The 24,415-nt window shown below is 45.7% G+C and overlaps 1 protein-coding gene across 11 annotated transcripts in view; it reads right to left on the bottom strand.

Moving 5' to 3' along the window:
• LOC110537533 (angiomotin) overlaps positions 1 to 24,415 on the bottom strand; it is a 50,881-nt gene that overhangs the window by 11,575 nt on the left and 14,891 nt on the right. For 2 of the 11 annotated variants that reach the window (XM_036937483.2, XM_036937489.2), the window contains exons 2-9: positions 11,130 to 11,318; positions 10,516 to 10,574; positions 10,327 to 10,387; positions 8,054 to 9,083; positions 6,129 to 6,681; positions 5,822 to 5,966; positions 1,893 to 1,985; positions 1,430 to 1,575 (exon numbers count right to left, since the gene is read on the bottom strand). In XM_036937483.2, the coding sequence (XP_036793378.2) occupies positions 1,430 to 1,575; positions 1,893 to 1,985; positions 5,822 to 5,966; positions 6,129 to 6,681; positions 8,054 to 9,083; positions 10,327 to 10,387; positions 10,516 to 10,574; positions 11,130 to 11,318 (2,276 nt within the window). Of the gene's footprint in view, positions 1 to 1,429; positions 1,576 to 1,892; positions 1,986 to 5,821; positions 5,967 to 6,128; positions 6,682 to 8,053; positions 9,084 to 10,326; positions 10,388 to 10,515; positions 10,575 to 11,129; positions 11,319 to 11,876; positions 14,198 to 24,415 lie in introns of those variants that run through there. The other 9 variants (XM_036937484.2, XM_090192400.1, XM_090192397.1 and 6 more) reach the window with 8 other exon arrangements.

The following is a 24,415-nucleotide window of genomic DNA, read 5'->3' as shown; positions in this document are numbered from 1 at the left end:
TCATAACACTCGGTATTCTGCATTTTTGTATGCCGATTATGGCTGATTACATTGCATTCCACAAGGAAACTGTTACGCGATTGCAGCAAGGAGCCAAGGTAAGTTGCTAGCTAGCATTAAACTTATCTTATAAAAAACAATCAATCTTCTTCTGTCAATTTATCAACAGCCTACTTCGCCAAATGGGTGATAATTTAAAAAAAAAAGAACATTCATGAAAAAAAGCACAATCGTTGCACCTAACCACCTAACTAACCATAAACATCAATACCTTAAAACCAATACACAGAAGTATATATTTATTTATTATAAATTTTTTTTTTTTAGAATTTTACCCCTTTTTCTCCCCAATTTCGTGGTATCCAATTGTTGTAGTAGCTACTATCTTGTCTCATCGCTACAACTCCCGTACGGGCTCGGGAGAGACGAAGGTTGAAAGTCCTCCGATACACAACCCAACCAAGCCGCACTGCTTCTTAACACAGCACGCATCCAACCCGGAAGCCAACCGCACCAATGCGCCGGAGGAAACACTGTGCACCTGGCCACCTTGGTTAGCGTACACTGCACCCGGCCCGCCACAGGAGTCGCTGGTGCGCGATGAGACAAGGACACCCCTACCGACCAAGCCCTCCCTCAACTTCTGAGATTAGGCTGGCAATACTAAAGTGCCTATTAGAACATCCAATAGTCAAAGGTATAGAGAGAAATAGTCGACGTGTCATAATTCCTATAATAACTACAACCTAAAACTTCTTAACTGAGAATATTGAAGAACTGGGAATATTGAACCACCAGCTTTCATATGTTCTGAGCAAGGAACTTAAACCTTAGCTTTTATACATGGCACATATTGCACTTTTACTTTCTTCTCCAACACTGTGTTTTTGCATTATTTAAACCAAATTGAATATGTTTCATTATTTATTTATGTATTATATTAAGTTAAAATAAAAGTGTTCGTTGTTCATTCAGTATTGTTGTAATTGTCATTATATATAATAAATGTAAAAATGTTTTAAAAAATTAATCATCCGATTAATCGGTATCGGCTTTTTTGGGTCCTCCAATAATCGGTATCGGTGTTGAAAAATCATAATCGGTCGACCTCTAGAACATATTGTAGCTAGATTATTTTACACTCAACAGAAACTCATGCCTTGTCCACCAGGGGGCATAAATATACCCTCATTCAATCAACTGAACTAATGCCAGGAAGTATTCAAGTATCCAAGACATTTCTGATATCATCTATTCATGAAACAGCGAGAACATCATGGCTGCGTTTAAACAGGCAGCCTAATTTGGATCTTTTTCAAATATAATTGGTCTTTTGACCAATCAGATCAGCTATTTTGCACAATAATTGGGCAACATCTCAGAATTGGATTGCCTGTGTAAACACAGCATATGACAGTCAGATCCTCACCTCCTCCTCCAGTTTGACTACTTTGGCCTGGGCGTTGTTGAGAGCCTGGTCCCTGATCTCAATGTGTCGTCTCTGGTCATCCGTGGAAGAGTGCAGTGAGTTCAGCTCTATCTCCAGCTTCTCCTTCTCACGCACCGTCTCTTTGTCTGGGAGACAAACAACACACTGAGGTCTAGCCCTTTAAAAAAATTGATCTTCCTTCCATTTACTAAAAATAGTTCTGTCATGAGGTGACTTTTTTAAATGGCATTCTCCATATTAACTAAACATCTTAAACAGTGTTTTGTGTTTTGCAACTTGTAGTGAATAAGTAGTGTTTTTGCAGTACATGAACCCCAGACCCTTTGCCTGGTTCTTTTTCTAACTGATGAGGCCACACAGAGGTATGTTCAGAGTGGATGTAGAATGTCAGAGAGGCTTGGTCTAGCCTGGCGTTCCCTGATAGTGTGAGTGATGTACTCACTCTGGGTGAGTAGCTGAGAGATGGTCTTGCGGTTGTCTTCCGTTCCCTCCCACTCCTTAGCAGCTAGCTGCTTGTTGGCAGTATCCATACGCTCTGCAACAGAGAATGGCATTACCAAAGTCAGGTCCGAGCCAGCCTGAGGGCCTAGTGGCCAAAGAGACACACATGTGAACACACACACTTGTGCGTGCGCACACGCATACATAAATATACTCTTATTTTTGTAAATCAAATATTTGCAGGAATTAGATCATAATATGGCAACAACCTGGTCAAACGGGAATAGAGCTCCTTAAAGAGAACACTCTTAAACTCTTTGCAGAGTTGCACATTCCATGTAACCAGCCTCTAGTTAATATGCAGGATATGCGTGGTGGGAAGGGGGATTTTGGTGCTATTAAACAGCTCAAACAGACTTTCAACACACGGCTCTGTGATTGTGTAAATGTAGCCGTACAGCCCATGGAATTAAGGGAATATGGAGGTGGAGGGAATTCATAATCCCCTGAAGAGAATTTAATAGGCCCGGAATCAATGTGGAACGGCTCTAAGTTCTTAAGATCCCAGCCTTCGTTCCACTCACATTAAACGCCTTGGGACCCGGTTGCTCGGCAAAATGGAGCAAGCAAAAATAAAAATCACTTTATATGCGCACATTTCTCCGCAGAGGAGGTGGTCATCATTCTCTTTGGAGGATTATTTATTTGTATTTTAAAAACATTCATCACATATTAAATATATATCAGAATCAGTACAACAGGCACCAAGTATTATTTAGTGTCCTCTTGATACCCATTCCGGTCCCACAACTCTTCAACCTCCTAACCCTCCCTACCCCACCATCCCATGTAAATACAATTACTTATTGTAGGTAAACTACAACCAAAAAGTAAGAAAGAACTGAAAAGTATGGTAAGAATTGAGTCAGGAGAACATTGTCCTGAAACAAAACACACCATTATTTCTGGGCCAAACGTTTCGGGTGACACGACCAAATGCACACAGAAATGTGAGTTATAGATCTGTCATTCTCATTGAAAGCAGGTCTAAGAAGCGGAAGATCTGTTGTATGTGCGCTATTTCTATGCTTTATGTGCTTAAGTTTAGTTTTTGCTTCTTTTACTTTCGGTTTTGTACACCATCTTCAAACAGCTGAAAATACAATATTTTGGATTATTGAACAGATATTTCACAGCGGTTTAGATGGTACGATGATTCTCTACACTATACATTGCTTGTTTTGTCACAAACTGAAAATAGGCAAACTATTAGAATTTTAGCAACCAGGAAATGGCGGAGCGATATCTGCATTTTGCATCTTTAAAATACTATTTTGTTGAGTGTTAAGTCAACTAGGCTGGGTCATAAAACATACAGAGAGCATTCCAGAAACAAATATTCAGTTGTTCCATTTCAGTTCCGTGTTTCTCAAAACACAACAACGACTGAGGTATACGTTTAGCCTAAACCCCCAAATGTGGAGCAAGATCCATTTCACATGTGTACGGCTGCCAATACAATAGGGGGAAAAAATAGAGGAAGGAAAGACCCCCCAAAAAAGTTATATGCGATTTGTTGTAAAAGCTTGGAATCTCCCCATGGACCCGGTCTGGGCAGTGAGCCATGAATGGAGGTTTTTCTTTCCTCTGCAGGACTGAAGAGCCCAGTGAAGTAGAGACTAGAGACATGAAACTGCCCCCACCCACTCGGCTTCAGCTCAGAAATTCCTACAGAAACAGAGTGTGAGGATTGGAGTGCTAAGGGTCTATGGTCTGCTTTATAGTAAAGATATGAAGTTGAGACTTTGGACTGCCTGTAAAACACTAACATATCCAATTTATTGATCATATTGATTCATTGACAGATCGACCAATTGATTGCTCTTTTACGTTTGCTCAGTACTTTTCCACTGTGCCAAAGTCAATACTGGGGCTGTGCCGGTCATGAAAATGTGTCAGCCGGTTAATGTCATGCAAAAGTCTGCCGGTCCCACGGTAATGTACTGTTAATGAATATAAACACGTTTAGCATCTCCAGGCCTACAAGCCTCCAGGCCTCCAGGCCTACAAGCCTCCAGGCCTCCAGGCCTACAAGCCTCCAGGCCTACAAGCCTCCAGGCCTACAAGCCTCCAGGCCTCCAAGCCGCTGATGTGCCTTTTGAACATTTAAAAAAGTTAACTAAATACATGTAATAAGCTGGCCGCCCCGCCAAATTGAGCAGTCAGGGGAGAACGGCCTTAGTCAGGGAGGTGACCAAAAACCTGATGGTCACTCTGACAGAGCTCTAGAGTTCCTCTGTGGAGATGGGAGAATCTTCCAGAAAGACAACCTTCTCTTGCAGCACTCCACCAATCAGGCCTTTATGGTAGTAGCCAAAAGGAAGCCACTCCTCAATAAATGACAGCACGCTTGGAGTTTGCCGAAAGGCACCTTAAGACTCTCAGACCATGAGAAACATGATTTAATCCATTTTAGATTAAGGCTGTAACATAACAACATATGGAAAAAGTCAAGGGGTCTGAATACCTCCCAAAGACACTAAATACTATGATTTCATAGTAAAAAGAATATAATGGAAAGGATATTTTTCCCATTACAGAGCGAGTGCGCATGTGAAGTGACTATGTTGAGCGTAAAAGTGATCATTTGAAACACATCCTATATGCTAGATTTTGAGTTATTTGGCAACTTTAGTTGTGAACGAAACAAACCTTAGAATGTCTTAGAAATCAACACATATACGGGCAGCATGATGCGACCATAAAAAGCTTGCGCTCTAGTTCTTGACTCTGGCTGCAAATGCTGTTCTCTCATTCAAATGATCATATTTTCACCCATCAAACTATTCTCAATTTAAACTCAATTTAAACTCATCTTGAAAATGATTTAAAATGGCCCATTATCAAATGGGAGGGAACAGTGGGGGGGGGGGCAAACTCTGTATACCATGGGCTCTCCAACAGTATGCCTGTAACTACACACTGTCTAATTTGGGAAGCCAAGTGAAATCTGTTCGGGAACATTGATAGTAACATGTTTTTATAACAAAACATATTTCATTAAACTGTTGACAGCCCCTCTCTCTGCGCGCTGGAGAAAGGACTGAAGGAGAGAGAGGAGGAGATGGAAATGCATGGTGGTGAGATATTCTGTAGCTAAAGGTAATGTGTCAGCCTATTTATTATAAACATATAAAAAATGCCCCACTACTAGGCTATTCAAAATCAAATACAAATTCACTATAATTGTAGGCTAAGTCTGTAAGCCGCCCTGTACAGGGGCGGCAGGTAGCCTAGTGGTTAGAGCGTTGGGCCAGTTACCGAAAGGTTGCTAGATTGAATCCCCGAGCTGACAAGGTAAAAATCTGTTGTTCTGCCCCTGAACAAGGCAGTTAACTCACTGTTCATAGGCTGTCATTGTAAATAATAATTTGTTCTTATCTGACTTGCCTAGTTAAATAAAGGTTCAATTAAAAAATAGTCAATGAACCAACAGCATCGTCTAGTTCTATATGTTCTCTTCCAGACTCATGGATAAAAAGGTTGGAGTGTAGCATAAAGTAACATTATGAACAACACCAGTTTCAACAACATCACAGCACTCCAGTCAAATGCTTATAAATAGGACCAGATGGAATTGGTGGAAGCTGGATATCTCCAAGTCCTCAGAAAATCCAGTTAAATCAAACGTAACAATGGAATCAATGCAAACCAAGCCTGGCTTCTGAATATGAATAAATACATTACTGAACAAATATGCAGGCTAAACCCAAGTCATCTAAATCCAATGCAGAAAGGACACACTTTTTGCTCACAAAAAAAGTAATGCATGGAATAGGTTTAATCTACTGCCATAAATCCATGAACAGGTATCCTTTGAACATTAAACTATGCATGCCTTGGATATTCCAGCTGTTTATGGCCTCTCACCTCTGAGGTCCCTGTTGAAGTCGTGCAGCCTGCGCACCTCCAGCTCCAGCTTGTTCCTCATGGTTTTCTCCAGAGCCTCCCTCTTAGTGGATGACTTGGCCAGGTTCTCATAGGCCTCCGACACCAGCGTGATCTCTGTCTCCAACTGACCGGGGAGAGAAGGGGGGGGGGGGGGGGGGGGCTAGTCCTTAGGTACGTGTTGATCTAAAAGGATTGGTGTATGCAATATGGCAGAAGAAGGTGGAACTATAACCATACTGTTTATACCCATTCAAAAATGTCAGATCTACATTTGTCCCCCTTTTACCTTCTGCAGCTTGGTGACCTTCTCGCAGCACACTTCCATCTCCTGCTTGAGCAGCCGGTTCTCCTCTGACACCATGTCCACCATCTGCTGGGCGCGGGACATCATGGCGAAGGGGTCCCCCTGGGGGTGGGGGTAGTGCTGGGGAGGGTGGCCCTGGGATGACTGGGAGTGGTACTGTTGGTGCTGGTGTTGGAGTTGTTGTTGTTGCTGCTGTTGTTGTTGATACTGGTGGTGCTGCTGGTGGTGCATCCTGGAGGTGGAGCCGTAGGGGTCGTGTGGGAAGCTGTGGCCCCTCTGAATTGGAGGGTGCATGGGCCCGGGACAATATGGGTCTCCCTGGTGTGATCCAGGGCCCTGGGGGCTTCGGGGAGCCATGGCGGCGTAGGGGTCCCCCTGGGGGTGGGGGTGTGTGTGGGAGGGGTGGGAGGCGCTGAGGAGACTACCGAGGGTGGAGGACTGGGCTCGGGACAGAGAGCCCACTGAGGTGACCGAGGAGGTGGGGCTGTGGTGATGGACCGACCTCTGGGAGTGGACGGAGCTCTCCTTATTGGACCTGTGGATACGACAGGCCAATCAGAGAGGTTATCACTAATGGAATGTTCGTTTGTTGACTGTATGTGGGTCTTTGGGTCACTCAAGCACAGCTGACTAACAGTCCATAGATATTAACATAACTTATATCTTAGTGCTTGTTTATATAAATATATAACCAGGCAAAACATAGACAATGATACGATCTGTTTAATGTAAACTATGGTGATTCACCTGCCAGAAGCCAACAATTTTTTTTTCAACTGACCTAAAAACTATTGTGAACCACTTTGGAAATAAGCAAACATTCCTGTCTACATGAGACGTCATCAGAGAGCGAACGATCGTGTCGCCACAGGTTTCAGCTGATGATTAAAATGCTGCGGTATTCATAGCGGTTTGCCAATTATTTACTTTCAGGTAAACAAATGATCAAGCAGGAGGGAAAACAGGCAGAACCGGATGTGTCTATCCCCTCTATCCCGACAACTGGCTCAGTGTGTGTGAGAGAAACAACAGGTCTTCCTCATCAGCTTTCCAGCTAATCAAGAAACCTGTTCACCTAAACAGACCGTCTGGCAGGTAGGGAGGGATGTAGGTAGGCAGGCAGGCAGGTAGAGAGGCAGGTAGTCAGGGAGGCAGACAGGCAGCCAGATAGGGAGGCAGCCAGACAGGCAGGTAGTCAGGGAGGCAAGACAGGCAGCCAGATAGGGAGGCAGCCAGACAGGCAGGTAGTCAGGGAGGCAGACAGGCAGCCAGATAGGGAGGCAGCCAGACAGGCAGGTAGTCAGGGAGGCAGCCAGACAGGAAGGTAGTCAGGGAGGCAGACAGGCAGCCAGATAGGGAGGCAGCCAGACAGGCAGGTAGTCAGGGAGGCAGACAGGCAGCCAGACAGGCAGGCGGCCAGGCAGGCAGGATGATATATGGATAGGACAAGTAAGTCACCCTCTAGCAGTGTGTGTGTGTAGGCAATGACCCTAAGTCACAATCACCCCTAAAAGCCTAAATCACCCCTTCGAATGTTAGAGGAGAAGCTCTCAATCATGTTGCCTTGTCTAAAAAAGCTCAAGACACAGTGGGTATGTAATTTGTTGAAGTTCTGGATGCCACCCCAGAAGAGACTTTAAATAAATAACCAGCAGACACAGGGCAGTCTGTCTCTCTAGGGTCATGTTAGGAGTGTGTTTCTCAGCTGAGCCAGGTGTGTGTCATTCAATTAACCAAGACTATCAGTTTTTGTTACTTAAGTACTGGTAGCCACATCAACAACATGGCACTATTAAAAGTTTGATACTATCGTAAAAGTGATATAGCTCAGACAGGCAGGATGTTCCATCAGACAGTCAGACAGCCAGTGAGTCAGAACAGGGGGGCGGTCTGTTAATCTTACTCACCTGAAGGAGCCGTACTCTGGCGGAGGCTGGTAGCGGACGTGTGGCACCTCGTTCCTGCCCTGCTCCCTTGGCCGATGGTCCTGGTAATAGTGCCCACCTTGTTCCTGATGCTGCGGCAGCTGTTTGGAAGAGGAGCCCATGTTCTTGAAGGGGTAGTCAGGTGGGGGGCCCCGGTGTTGGCCCGAGGGCTTGTAGTAGTCCCCCGGCGGACCCGGAGGGGGCAGCTGGGGGGAAAGAGGGGCACTAGTGACAGGGGCGTGGGCCTTGACCCCGCTGGTGGCCAGCGAGAGCTGCATGAGGCGCTCGGAGAGGGAGCGCACATGGCCCTGCTTCAGGTCCTTGAGCCCGTCGTCCTGGTGCACCTTTCCCCCGCTGCTCAGACGCTGAACCGTGGGACGCCCCTCCGTACGCACCTTGCCATTGTTGGTTACGGCAGTCACGTAAAATGCTGCGCCCACCGACGGAGGCAACTGTTGTTGTTGTTGTTGTTGTTGTTGTTGTTGTTGTTGTTGTTGTTGCTGCTGTTGTTGATGTAGCTGGTGGTGCGGGTGGCCGCGAAAGTACTGCGACTGCACCTTGGCCTCCTCGTAGGTGGGTAAGTCCTCTGGGTTGGGGCCCTGGCCGCTCCCTCCCCCAGCACCACTCATCCCTCCTACTCCACTACTTCCCCCACCGCGGGAGCCCAGTTTCTCCATGCCACTGTCTGCCTGCAGCTCCTGTCCCTGGGGCTCCTGCCGTGCGATGTGGGGCACCATGGAGTCGTGCCGGTCGTCGTTGGGGCCTCCCTGGCCCGGGTAGCCCCCGCTCACCCCTCCTTCCTGCTGCTGCCGCTGCCGTTGCTGCTCCTGCATGGCCAGCTGGTAGTTGCGTCCCTCGTCATAGCGCATCTGCTCCTGGAGGAGTCGTTGCAGGACGGTGTTGCTGCTGCCACTGCTGCTGCTGGACGTCTCGTCGGCCGCCGCCCTCATCTCAGCCTCCCGAAGACCACGCACCTCATGGAAGGACGAACTGCGCCCGCGGTCGATGTTCCCTGAGAGACGGGAGAATGGGACGGAGAAGGGTGGGTGAGGGGAGGAGGGCGATGAGTCGAGAAGGGATTGAATAGAGGGGTTGAGATGGAGTTGGTGACAGCAGGGAGAGAGGAGATGGGGGAGAGAAGGGTGAAAGGTGGAGAGAGAGTGAGCGAGAGGAGGAGAGGCAGTCAGAGAACACACAAGCCATTTACCAACCACCCCCAACACTCATGAGGGCCATAGCAAAGCACACTGAACACCAGACATAAGTGATGTTAAGGTGAAACAGAATGGAGATGAAAACAATGACAAACAGACAAAACCACCACGATCCTCTGAGAAAACTGGAGAAGATGTGAACCGCCCCACAACCACTCAAGAGGTAGTTCAGCCCAAACCAGAAAAAAAGCATATCAACCCAAAACTCACTTTGACAAATGAGTAGCATTGGAAGGTATTTTTTGGGTTTTAAAAGGTCAAATCGGGTGCTTACAAATGTCGGTTTCCAAAGCTATTTAGAGCCAAATTAAACATATGACTTATACAACACCATCGTCAGCAGAAATACTGACTTATAGTCAGGCCAAATTGAAGGTCACCCAAACCAACCGATTACATGGTCCTAAATCCCAGAGTCAGAGCGTTAAGGACCACCCAGGAGCGTATACTGTAACCCCATTCCCCTTGTGTAGGACAGGACATCAGACTTTTACTGTCAACATGCAGTGAGCACTACTATCGTCGAATGAATCGTGCCCATTTTAATTACTCCCGACTCATTTTATCATTACCCAGCAGATCATTTGCAGAAGGCAAAACCGTTGATTCGAAAATCGAAAAACTCTTTGATCCCAAGCTAGGCATTGTGATTGGTAGACATTAGACAATCATACAGTAGGGGAAGGCAAACATGTTTTAGTAAAAAAAACATTCAAAGTCATAAAGTAGAAACCACCCAGGGCATGTTAGCTGTTAATTAGCTAACACGCAGGTCTAAATCAAACACACTCATTTCCGGAGAGTTAAAATGTACTCTTTAACTTCATCCAATAAAAAGCCACAAGCAAGTGTTATGCTTTAAGGGCTTCACTAGATTAAGGAGCTATTTAGAAACTCAGACTTCTTTCATGTTTTTTTGTGTTTTTTTTCTCCCAAACTGGGTTCTATGGAGTGGTTTCCACTGACGACTTTGAATGCCATTTAAGAGTTCTAGTGGTTAAAGAGGCACCATCTACAAAGTAATGAAGGTGAAATTATTACATCTATTGCTTTCTGATATTCTTCTCATTCTCAAGGAGGACGAAGCTTTTTTCCGAAACATCTGTGGTAAATAAATAAATATAAGAAAGTCAGCTTTGGGACATCCGCCCGCCGGGCTCTCTTCCAAGTCGAAGAAGGAAAAGAGAGAAAAATTAATGTCACAATGGTAGTATACTCTCCCCGACATACTTCCACTGCTATTTCCTGCTGCTCTTCTCCTTTTTCTGACTCGCCCTCTTCAGAACCAACTAGTACCAACCAGGACAATGGACAAATGGAGGATGGAACAGAAACAAAACACAAACAACTGAAAATAAACGGGGAGAGAAATGAAGGATGCAGTGGCATGAAAGAAGGCATTGGTTTTTGACACAGCGAGACACAGTGATTTATTTAAAAGACTGCTGCCTGCGTCCTGTATACAGAGGATGTAGGGAATCTGACAGGCAGGCAGGCAGCACACTAGACTGGACACCGAGCAGGCGGGGGCATTTCTTAACTCCTTTTACTTTCACATAGTAGTCTCTACTATACTGATGCTAATTCATGAACTAACATTGGCATTCAGAATCGTCTACTTCCGCTCAATCATATTCATGAAAAGGGTAAAACTACTACTGTGCCAGATGAATTGTGTTGGGTTGCTTGAAATCAAAACTGTACTGGCTCGTTAAAAATCTGCTCGTTAATTATTCCTCTACACCCCCCCCCCCCCCTCTGTGATTTTGTAACCCCTGCCATCTTCTATACCCCACCCCCCCCCCCCCCTAGACTTATTCTACTCGCTCCCTCTGGTCACCTACCTGTGTGGCTGCTCTCACTGGGCTCCTCCGGCACTGCTTTCACTGGGCTCTGCTGCTCATGACAGGTACCGAGATGGGGGTCTCTGGGGGGTCCGGTGGGGGTCTCCTGCTGGTCCTGTAGCTTCACCAGTTCCTCCAGGCGCTCCAACACGTAGAGACGCTGGTCCACGTCGCTTAGCCCCAGCCACTCTGCAACAGGAAGAGCCACTCTCAACCAACCAGCCTCAATAATGGGGGTGGGGTCCCACACGCATGGCCGCAGGGGCCACTCAGGGGAGGAGGAGGGGCGAGGGTTTTGGGAATGTGAAATGGGGGGGGGGGGCACTTTCAGTCAAGTCGTTTCCTCCCTCTCAGGTTTGGCCGTGAGCAGATAGCGCAAGCCAGAGTGAGCCTTGCCCCCTACAGCTGTGTGACTGGCTGTGCAGGGGTTTGGGAAGTAAATGTGCGTGTGTGTGTGTGTGTGTGTGTGTGTGTGTGTGTGTGTGTGTGTGTGTGTGTGTTGGCCTTTGGCTGGAATCAAACACAGGATATGAGGATGTTCAGGATTCGGTCAGAACATAGAGAGAGAAAGGGGATCTGAGCTTTCTCCTGACAAAACAAGACAACTCCCATCTCTGTGTGAACCAGAGGTGATTCTCTGGACGCAATCTTTCGCGGGGAAGTTACTGAACATTGGTGAGAGACAGTTACAGCTAAAACAAGTTCAAGTATTCGTAAAAACAACTTTGAAAGAGAAAGTCCGCTTACATGTTCTTCCCTAGGCTCTTTGTCAACAGGCGTTCGGAAGTGGTTGAAATCCCGGAGAGACAGTCGAACTCTCAACAGAAATGGGTCCTACAGACCTGGCAGCCATACCCCACACATGCACACGTACATGCACTTCCCTTCCTCTAACACAGCGAGAGCAATCAGTGCTGATAAAGCCAGATTTGGTTTCTCAAAACACACACACCCAAGACACGTACATCCACTTGCAGACACACGCACATACATGTAAAAACAAATGTAAGAGTACACACACACACACACACACACGATAGGACAGTATGATGAGAAAGACAATCAGTATCACAACAGGGACTAATCACCCTCCCCTCTGAATAATGACATCCAGATGGTCCCTTCAACCCCCTCTCCCATCGTTTGCTGGCGCTCAAACTGTAAGTTCCTTGACGGTTTCAGATAAACAGTTTATTCCGTAGCCAGAGCTGGCCGCAGTGGATTCAGGGAATCTGGCATTCCGGTCGTTCCTCAGATAGGTCTCCCTGTAAGTGTTCCCAGTGGCTTTGACCTCTGTGTGTCATGTCAGCCACACACACACACCTTGCTGACAGTTTAAGTGTTGGCCATGGTGTGTGAGTCAGTCGTGACTGAAAACAACACCTACAGAGAGTCAGGAGCCTGGCGTACCTTTACACATACCTGAGCTAGCCTGGGTCTGGCCTGGGTCTCAGCAGCACAGACAGAGCACAGCATGACATTCACCTCAACACGCACACTGTTTGAAATTCCACTGTCACCATTTGAGAAATAACATTCAAGTTCATGTCTCACATCCATCCACCTTGTTTGAAATACCACTGTCATGATGGATCTTAACTGTAAATTCACACAAAGTATTATAAAGGATCACATACCAAGGGAGCAGTAGGCTACAATGGAATTTTGTGAGATATTCCACAGAACCAAAATAACGCCAAGAGATCCAGCCTACTGTATTCAATCCAAGTCAATCTTTCCCACGAAGCAGCTAACGCACTCAGTATCACACACTGCTCTCAGCTCATACCTTCGTTCTGCAAAGAGCTACCACGGCACGGCACACCTCTCTTCTTCCCTCCCTCCCACTTTCCAGCAGGTGGGGCTTGGACTAGGAGGACAGGTGAATCTGGAGGACCTCCAGGATCTTGTCACACCCTCATACCTGCGCTCTGGTGTAACCGTTTCTTTACACCGTTTGCCATTATACCATTAACCCGCCAGGCACCTGCTGCTTCACCACACACACACTTCCTCTTTAGAGGGCCAGCCCTCACCTGTCGTACCAATGGAGGGACAGACAAACAGGTGAGTCAGGAGAGAGAGATAGAGGTAAGAGATATGAGAGAGATGGGGGGGGGGGGGGGGGGGGGCAGACTAACAGACAGGTACGATATAAGGGTTAAGGAAGATAAAAATGAGTCAGGCCAGAGAGACTGTCACAGACAGGTAAGAGAGTTGAGTAACCTAGCTAATAGGCAGGTGATTCAGATGTGACACCAAAACATAGTGATATTATGAAATCCACTAACAGATGATAATGGGTTTTGGACCAAAACAAACTAAGGGTGACTCAGGTCGGCTAAATAACATGGACTCATTGAACTCAACATCATAGGAGAAAGGGAGAAGATTCGTCCAAATTAAGCTGATTCAGGCCCTTTGATCCCTGATGAGGGTCCTGACCACCTGTGTGCTGTGTAAGGTGTGTGTCTGTCTAAACTCTCGTTAACTTCTCTCCTTGTCTTTCATCAGTAGCCAGGCTGGGGGAGCCAAAGTCAATCCTGGCAGGCAGGTCTGGAATCAGGTGGAGACTGATGGGAGTGTGAGTGAATGGGCACAGTTGTAAACTCCTGCTGGCCCCAGATCAGTGAGTCAGACAGGGACAGACAGGCCTACACAGATAGAATGGCTGGGAAAGCTGTGCAAGAGTTAGTCAGTCTCTCTACAAACACCCTAAAGGGAGAGAGAGAGAGGGAAGTGGAGGAGAGAGAGAGAAGGAAGTGGAGGAGAGAGAGAGAGAGAGAGAGTGAAGTGGATGAGAGAGGAGAGAGAGAAGTGGAGGAGAGAGAGAGGGAAGTGGAGGAGAGAGAGAGAGAAAGAGAAGAGAGAGAGAGAAAGAGAGGAGGAGGAGGAGGAGTGAGAAGAGCAGAGAAAAGAGAGAGAGAAGAGGAGGAGAGAGGGAAGAGGAGGAGAGAGGGAAGAGGAGGAGGAGAGACACAGAAAAAGAGTGTGAGAGGGAAAGAGACGGAGAGAAAGAGTGAGTGAGTAAGAGAGTTAAAGGGAGACAGTAAGACAACAGATTTCCCTCTCTGAGCTCCACTGAATTAAAATGGCATCAATCATTGATAACCAGCCACGTTGTAAAACCTACAGGCTTATGACCAGAAACATATCTCATCTGAATGAGAGGTATTCAGCCTTTAGCCTGATCCAAGACCTGTGTAGAGAGAAGACACTGTCTCAACCTCTGCTCCTAGCGTCAGCCAGCGATTAACCGGGAGCTTTGAGATGCACTGATATACACTAGTAGCTCGTTATGCCCTTTCATATTTTGAATGAAGCCTGAGGTTGCACTGTCTTATGTAAATATTTGCCTTCAAATGCGCAAGTTTCCCAGCGCCCTCACACACACAGCCTGTTTATTCTGCTAATACACCAGGAATGCAGAGCGGGATGAGCAGCAGTGGGAGAGAGAAGGGGGAAGGGAGAGAGAATGGAAAAGGAAAGAGGGGTGTTGCCACGGGAAAGTAAGCATTTCATTGGACGGTGTATACCATGTGTATCCTGTACATATGACTAATAAAACCTGAAACAAGGAAGACAGGAAGGAAAAGGAGAGAGAACTAGAGTGGGATAGATGGAGGGAGACAAAGAGAGAAACGGCCCCTGACAGTAAGGTTGACGCTTGACCTCATCAGTGTGAGACACTGCAGGTTTCCCCTCAGTAGACATACTGCAGGATACACACACTGGGTCCTGAAAGTGCACCACACGCACACACTGTGCGTATCCTGCCGTCTCCAGAGAACACATTGTACACACAAGTCGTTTTTCCCTCAGGAGAGATAGTGCAGGTTACACATACAGGGGTCCTGGGAATACCTCACACGCCCCACCACGGACACACGCCCCACCACGGACACACGCCCCACCACGGACACACGCCCCCACCACGGACACACGCCCCCACCACGGACACACGCCCCACCACGGACACACGCCCCACCACGGACACACGCCCCCACCACGGACACACGCCCCCACCACGGACACACGCCCCCACCATGGACACACGCCCCACCACGGACACACGCCCCCACCACGGACACACGCCCCCACCACGGACACACGCCCCCACCACGGACACACGCCCCCACCACGGACACATGAATTCAGACTTAGTTTTCCCCAGGGGAATCATGAACACAGACTTAGTTTCCCCCAGGGGAATCATGAACACAGACTTAGCTTTCCCCAAGGGAATCATGAACACAGACTTAGCTTTCCCCAGGGGAATCATGAACACAGACTTAGCTTTCCCCAGGGGAATCATGAACACAGACTTAGCTTTCCCCAGGGGAATCATGAACACAGACGTAGCTTTCCCCAGGGGAATCATGAACACAGACTTAGCTTTCCCCAGGGGAATCAAGAACACAGACTTTGCTTTCCCCAGGGGAACTTTGAACAGGAGCAGTAGGTAAGATGAAGATGATTTACACTCTATTCAGACCAGGAATAGAGCTAGGGGCAGACCTGGGTTCAAATACTACTTGAAATCTTTCAAAAGCTTCTGGCATTTGCGTCAGCCTGCCAGGACTGCCATGCAAGCAGGATTTGCACCTTTAGGACTTTTCCATTAGTTTCACTGCAACAGGCAAGTGCAATCAACCAGTCAAAGTATTTACAAATAATTCTAATAGTATTTGAACTCTGGTCTGCCCAGGGCTAGGAGCTGGGAAACTAGGATACTACGCAAACACTCAACCATACTTCCCTGTGTCTCACAAGAGTCCCAGTCATGTTTTCTCAGAAGGTACTCCCACACGGCCCATATACACATGCAGCTGTAGAGGGCAGAGAACAGTGTCCTAGTTCCCATCTGCTTCAGATCTACTGTTTGCTCTGCCTACGTAGAGAGAAGGGACTGAAGGAGATGACTGTCTTTGTCCTGCATCTGCCTTCTGTCCACTGCACAGTAACAAACACTGTATAGTCGCACACTTAGCCCCAGGGAACATTCCAGAGAATGTGTGGGTTTTTGATCCCAATATGGCAACCCCCTTCTGACACACAAACGGACTGGGGGAGAGAGAGAGAGAGAGGCAACTAACCCCAAAGAACCCTGTAGCTAAAGCATACTGCCCCCCTTCACTCACACACACACACACAAACGGTCATCTTTCTCGGCAGTGTTTATGTAAGAGCGGAACATTAGTGGAAGGCTTCCAGTGGTTTAATGAACTCCAGAGAGCTCGTCCACGTTCAGCTTTTCTCTCAACTTAATGTAGGACAAGATAACACTGACAATATTGTTATGGGAGAGACAGGAGAGGAGAGGGAGGGAGGGGGAGGGAGGTAGAAGGGTGATGGAGAAAAGTGGGCTAGAGCAGAGAAATATATAGGGAAGGTCACAAGAAAAGGCATGTGTGAAAGAGGATATTTGGTACAGAGAGAGAGAGAGAGAGAGAGAGAGACAGGGAGAGACAGAGAGAGAGAGACAGAGAGAGACAGAGAGAGAGAGACAGAGAGAGAGAGACAGGGAGAGGAGAGAGAGAGACAGGGAGAGGAGAGAGAGAGATTGGGGGAACAAGGGAAAACTGAGAAACATGGCAGGAACCAAGCAGGAAATGCAACATTCCAATCTGGAACGGCCACCCCTCTTCCTCCCCTGGCGGTAGAGAGCATGAAGCCTACTCTCCCTTGGCATCCTTTACACTGGGCTCTGGTCTGGGAGATTCTCCCACAGCAGCACAACTGGGGAAGACAGAAACAGGCCAAGAAAATCTGACACACACAGACATATATGTACGCTCTCTTTCGCTCTCTCCCTTTACCTCTTTCCATAACCCCTTCTCCCCCCCGTTCTCTCCACCTCCCTCCCCCATCAGTCGCTCCAAGGCTGGCCTTATTATGAGGAGCTGGATCATGTTCCATGAAACATGGGAAGGGGGTGGACAGAGAGAAAGCAGAATCCGCCACAGGGCCCACACTACTTCAGCTTCAGTGAGGACACTGGCGGCCATTGTTGTGACCTCTGTCACAATACTGCAATCAATCAATCAACGCCCTTCACTTTGCCTTTCAGAAACAGCAGCCCCACACCAGAGTATTCAACTAATTCAATTTGACCTAGATATCAGAGTCATATGGGAATTTCCATGAGCACTAACATGTAAAGTTCATAGGAACACATCAAAAAGCTAAGAGTCTATATTTGAGAAATTAAAGCATATACAATGCATTCGGAAAGTATCCAGATCCCTTAGCTTTTTCCACATTTTGTTACGTTACAGCCTTATTCGAAAATGTATTCAATTATTCCCCCCCCCCCCCCTCATCAATCTACACACTATACCCCATAATAACAATGCAAAAACAGGTTTTTAGAAATGTTTGCACATTACTTAGGACTTTGTCATTCTGTTACCAAATCGGTAACATAAATACCAAAAAAACCTGTTACAGAAATACTGCAACTGAATTGGCTACAATTAGAATTCATAGTAGTCACAAACCAGTTGGATCACCTGCTGCTGTCCTACCTTCCATTAGCACACTTATGTTCAGCTCATAACTGTTCTTTCTGTCGCGGGGTGGTCAAAGCAAGAGTGTGAAAACAATCCCTCCCTCCCATGAGGCCCCCTCTCGTTCCATTTACTGTAACCAGCCCTCTCACCCACTGAGCACCGACTGACACAGAACGTCTATTGACGTTGAAAAGTTGTTGAAATTTGGTTAGTCTAAATCTGAACCAATCAGAAACCTCTTTCACAAGTTTGGACGACACAGTACAGTAAAGAAAAGTAGAGTTTAGTACAGTAGAGCACACAAGTATAATTTACGGTGTTGTACTGTACTATACTGAACTCTACTGTACTGTAATGTCCAAACTTGATGTCTATGATTGGTACAGTTTTGGTTTGGTCTTATTATTCATTAGAATAATAGCCTGTGTAGAATAATAACCAAACATGCAAAAGACGAGATTTCATTTTTCTACTTTTGTGTACCTATTCAGGATAGATAACCATGAAGAGAATGACATTCATAATTATGCATTTTTGTGAAGTACAGATCAGGGACCCATGATGTCATTCTGTTACTTATTATAGTTCAATAGCCAAAATAGATATTTCAAAGGTGTTATGTCATAGATGTCACCCCACTCTTTCTGCAGAAATCTTTGAATCTTAATCTGGGCCAGATATTTAAGAGTTTTTGGAAAATGTGGGGCCATAAAAAAAACTGATCAAGATTTTACCACCATTCTACTACCAAATTATACATCTGAGTAAATGTGTTTTTGGAAAATGTTCAGTGGAAATTGTTAAAAGTATTCCTTATGAATATAGTTGTATAGTTACCCACCTGAACAAAAATAACACCTATGTGAGAATGCTATTCATTGACCACAGCTCAGCGTTCAACACCATAGTGCCCACGAAGCTCATCACAGCGAAGGACCCTGGGACTAAACACTTCCCTCTGCAACTGGATCCTGGACTTCCTGACGAGCCGCCCCCAGGTGGTAAAGGTAGGCAACAACACGTCTGCCACGCTGATCCTCAACACTCGGGCCCCTCAGGGGTGTGTACTTAGTCCCCTCCTGTACTCCCTGTTCATCCATGACTGCATGGCCTAACATGACACCATCATTAAGTTTGCTGATGACACAACAGTGGTAGGCCTGATCACCGACAACGATGAGACAGCCTATAGGGAGGTGGTCAGAGACACGGCCGTGTGGGGGACAACAACCTCTCCCTCAAGGAGAGCAAGACAATGGAGCTGATCTTGGACTACAGGAAAAGGCGGGCTGAACAGGCCCACATTAACATCAATGGGGCTGTAGTGGAGCGGGTCGAGAGTTTCAAGTTCCTTGGTGTCCACATCACCAACGAACTATCATGGTCCAAACACCAAGACAGTCGTGAAGAGGGCACCACAAAACCTTTTCCCCCTTTGGAGACTGAAAATATTTGGCATGGGTCCCCAGATCCTCAAAAAGTTCTACAGCTGCACCATCGAGAGCATGGTTGCATCACTGCCTGGTATTGAAACTGCTTGGCATCTGACCGTAAGGCGCTACAGAGGGTAGTGCGTATAGCCCAGTACATCACTAGGGCCAAGCTTCCTGCAATCCAGGACCTATATAATAGGCGGTATATAATAGGTGGTGTCAGAGGAAATAAAATTGTCAGAGACTCCAGTCACCCAAGTCATAGACTGGTTCGCTGCTACCACACGGCAAGCGGTACCGGAGCTCCATGTCTAGGACCAAAAGGCTCCTTAACAGCTTCTACCCCCAAGCCAAATGGCCACCGGACTGTTACATTGACCCCCCACCCCCATTTGTTTTGTACACTGCTGCTACTCGCTGTTTAATATCTAGTAACTTCACCCCTACCGACATGTACTAACCTATATCCCCGCACAATGACTCGGTACCCCCTGTATAGAGCCTCGTTAATGTTGTTATTGTGTTACTTTATTATTTTTAATTTAGTTTATTTGTTAAATATTTTCTTAACTCTTCTTGAACTGCACTGTTGGTTAAGGGCTTGTAAGTAAGCATTTCACAGTAAGGTCTACACTGTTGGTTAAGGGCTTGTAAGTAAGCATTTCACAGTAAGGTCTACACTGTTGGTTAAGGGCTTGTAAGTAAGCATTTCACAGTAAGGTCTACACTGTTGGTTAAGGGCTTGTAAGTAAGCATTTCACAGTAAGGTCTACACTGTTGGTTAAGGGCTTGTAAGTAAGCATTTCACAGTAAGGTCTACACTGTTGGTTAAGGGCTTGTAAGTAAGCATTTCACAGTAAGGTCTACACTGTTGGTTAAGGGCTTGTAAGTAAGCATTTCACAGTAAGGTCTACACTGTTGGTTAAGGGCTTGTAAGTAAACATTTCACAGTAAGGTCTACACTGTTGGTTAAGGGCTTGTAAGTAAACATTTCATGGTAAGGTCTACACTTGTATTTGGCGCATGTGACAAAGTTTGATTTGAAATGGTTTAAAGTGGAAAATTTGATGTCTCAACGTCATTCTGTTACCGTGGAATTGCTCATTTCAGTTCACTGTTTTTTTGAAGTCCTTTGTTGGGGAGAAGGAATTCAATAAACCTACATTTGAATGGATAAAAACTCTAGTTCTGGTTGGTCGAGAATGTTTTGGGGAGAGGTGCTGACATGGGTAAAGTGATTTTATTTGATGAGTTGAAGATCTTTGGCCCTCTTCCTAAATGAGAATCATCATAAACGGACCAAACCCAGCAGCAGCCATTTTGACAACGCTGACATGCTTCCTCTCTGGAGCCTCTCTCCATCACTCTCTTTTTCCAACTCAATCAAAATCTCTGTAATGTGGTTTAATTCTCTCCGCAACACACACACAAATGTTCCTGATACAGAGCCAACCTTTCAGACACCAAACCCCCCCCTAACCGCTCATATACAACTCCCTAAACCTCTTACCATACACACACACACACACACACACACACACACACACACACTTGATGGGAAGCATGTGCTGCAGAGATGAAATCGCTTTTTCTCTCTGTCACACTGGCTGTGGAATGATTTGGTCTTCCTCAACAGTTAAGGAAAATCACCCTCTCCCATCTTCTTTACCCTCTCCTCGCCTCCTACTCCCTGGCTCTACCTTTCTTTCCCCCTCAACCCCCTCCCCTTTCAGCTCAACCCTTTCCATGTTTCTGGATCAACAGCGTGAAGAAAATCAACTATCTGGGTTTATAATGCCAGGTCTACAACTCAACAGTCGATCACGAGACTGACAGCAGTGGCAGACTCAGACCTCCGTCCTACTCTGTCCCAGTAGAATAACACTACCACCGATTAGAACTTCATCGGGATTTGTGGGTGAGCCCTTGACGGAAATGCTCCTGTGTCCAAAACAAACTCCATCTGGAAGTGGAGCCGGACCAGGGGATCACAGCTGGGAAGTGCTGGAATGGTTGTGCCCAAAACACTGATACTGTACTGAGTAACACATCCCACCTGGGGACCTAGTGAATGATGGGTCCGGGGTGTTGCGTGTCTGTAAATGAGTCAGTATCTGGCCACGCCTTCTGCACCCCCCCCCCCCCCCCCCCCGCACCATCACCTTCCATGAGTTCCAGGACTCCGCCTCCCACACTGACACATTCCAGAGTGGTACTAGATGTCTCTTCCCTCCCTGGAGTTAGCAGGTACATTGTGGCCTCTGGTCCCAGTCATTGCGTTGCCCAGCCTCCCACTACCCATTGGGACAAAAGGGACTGGTGGGCCATTGAGTTGATTTTAACAGGTTGTGTGTGTGAAGGGGAGCAATGTGGCACGGAGGCTGTTAGTAATTCACTGAAGTTGCATTTTTCATTAATTAATTAATGGGTGTGCTGATATTACTAAAAATATTATTATTAAGCAGATTGTGGATAATCTACACCCATTGTGGATGTCGCGTGAGCTCAGAGGAAATCAAGAGGCATTTGGATTATTCCTAGGCTGAGTCAGCAGACATGACTTTGGGCTTCCTCTACAGAAAGAGGGGAAAGGAGGGAAGGCAGGAGAGAGAATGAGAGAAAAATGTGGTACTGAGGTTGAGAGCAAGCGGCTAAGGAGGGAGATAGAAGGGGAGGCTGAGGGAGCAAACTATACAGAGAAAGAGCACTACAGAGAAAATGAGCGAGAGAAAACGAGATAGGAGAGATAACGAGAGAGCGAGGCAGAGTGAGTGGAACAGTCAGAGACATTCCAGTGCTGTGAGTCAATGGTGCTAGGCACTGCTCTGGCAGACACTCACCACCACCTCTAAGACTCAAAGGCCTCCGGCTCCTTGGCTCCCCATTGGCCCAGGCAGGGCCACCATACAGAGGAAGGAAGGGGACAGGACAAGGGAGGGATAATCAACACTGGCTCAGATCCAAACAGTCAGAGACCAGAGAAGGTCATTGTTCTTTGTAATTTGAGCATTTCTTGGAATCCTGTCAAACGGAAGGAACCAAATCACTGTGGTCAAAGAGAATAACCCTAGCTTTCCCTCTGGAATGTATCCTAACACACACACACACACTTTCATGCAATATACAAATATTTAAATGGGTTAGGTATGAATTGGGCAGATGTAGGCCTAGTATCACAGAATTTGATAAGATAAAATGAATTAATGAAACACACTTTCCTCAAAAATCCGATGAGAATAAGATCATTTCATGAGGCATCACTGTGTCAAGTGTGTAAATTAAAAACATACAGGTCAATTAGAGTTAGACTAACTAGTGTGTAATCAGAGCAGACTGAACAGAACAATCCACAACCTCCTTGAGAATGGGGAAACTCAGCAACTCCAGCTCATATTTACCTTAGTATGATCAGTGGTTACATAGAAATAACATTCTCGTATACACTTCAATGCGTGATCATTACATGTAAATCATTCTTAAGTCTATAATGATACAAGTTATTGAACGTGTTTAGTCTACATACCCTTTCTTTCAAACTACACCAACAAGGCCCGTTCCTTGTCGGACAGCATGTGTGCCACACCAGCTACCCCCAGGACTACTACTAGCCTACCACATTCCTGAGGAGCAGGGGGACATCTGTCCACACTAATTGAACCTACAGGGGGATAACATACAGAGGCATTCAGTTTAATAATGGAACAGAAGTCTCCTCACAGGCACACAGAGCTGCCAATGGTACTGTCACACAAGGGCTAGAGGATGAATGTGAGTGAAAATAGACTGGGATAAGGCTCATTTATCTGCCATGAATGGAAGGACTGACTGTTGTTATGAAGTTGGAAAGCCTTTTGAGGACCTTCACAAGCAAAGTGAAATGGTCCCGTGTCTAGATCTCAACTACTGTATAATAAATGCATAAATAAAGGAATAAAAAAGGTTCAAAACTGAGCACAGGACACAACAATGCATGATACATGCATTAGTCAATTACAGGATTTATGACACATATGAAAAGGGACAAAGGGGGTGGGGTGGGGTAATGTGTTGGGTAACTACAGTAAATGTAAAACTTGGGATAGGGCACCATGAAACATTGTATGCTGTAACTTAGTGTCAATGTACTTCATGAAAGATAATAGTATAAACTCAATCCGCTACATCACATTTATGGAGTGAGATTTTTTTCTTTATTCTGTAAATAAACCACCATCCGTGCATATAGTCCACATAACTCAAACAATTATGATCTGTAAATATATTCATCATAGCACAAACATTCAACATGTCACAAAAAAATGGATGATCTGTAAATATATTCATCATAGCACAAACATTCAACATGTCACAAAAAAATGGATGATCTGTAAATATATTCATCATATCTCACAAATAAAACTACAATGTGAGCAAATGTTCTGAATTCCCTAACATATTTAACTGTAGAATGTGCATTTGCGCATTCAAAAAGTGGTTGTTGATCTGTATTCTGTGCTATTTTTTTGGAATATGTATTGTAATCCACAAATGTGGCTTCAGATGAGTCGACTATCTCTAATCACTGGGATAATCTGTGTGTCACGGCTGTGTCCTTCTCAGGAGAACGCTTTCTAGCTAGAAGAAGAAAGAACAACTTCATGAAATATGAGTATAACATGTATTTATTCATTCAATAAATTATATTAACATTTAACAAATTACTTTCATATGAATGTTACATTTGTCTATTGGAGCATGCAACAGGTACATCATCCACTTCAAATTATACTTTTATAAAAAATGTACCTGTAGGTTGCCACTCAAAATAAAATAAAAAAACTAAAGAAATGCATAGTTTAAGTGATAAATTCAGTATAAACAGGAAAATAACAAAAAAAGCAAGCCTCCCCCAACCCCACGTCTTCATCAGACAGACTAGCCTACACCTCCTCCTATTCCCCGTGTTCAAATGGCAATGGCCGTTAGGGGTAAAGAAGTGTTTGTATCGGTTGGTCTTGACAGTGGAGAATCCATCCTGTCGGACTGTGCCCACCCTTTACAAAATGAGCAAAACATCTCTAATATTTACACTACCGTTACATTTTTTTTTATGTCACTTACAAATGTCCTTGTTTTTGAAAGAAAAGCTAATTTTTTTGTCCCTTAAAATAACATCAAATTGATCAGAAATACAGTGTAGACATTGTTAAATGTTGTAAATACTATTGTAGCTGGAAACAACTGATTTTTTATGGAATATCTACATAGGCCCATTAACAGCAACCATCACTCCTGTGTTCCAATGGCATGTTGTGTTAGCTAATCCAAGTTTATCATTTTAAAAAGGCTAATTGATCATTAG

The sequence above is a fragment of the Oncorhynchus mykiss genome, chromosome 12 (assembly GCF_057628025.1).
Source record: "Oncorhynchus mykiss isolate SJ-2025 chromosome 12, ASM5762802v1, whole genome shotgun sequence".
Lineage (NCBI taxonomy): Eukaryota > Metazoa > Chordata > Actinopteri > Salmoniformes > Salmonidae > Oncorhynchus > Oncorhynchus mykiss.
Note: the sequence above shows the minus strand (reverse complement) of the source record. Positions and strands in the feature narration are given on the sequence as shown.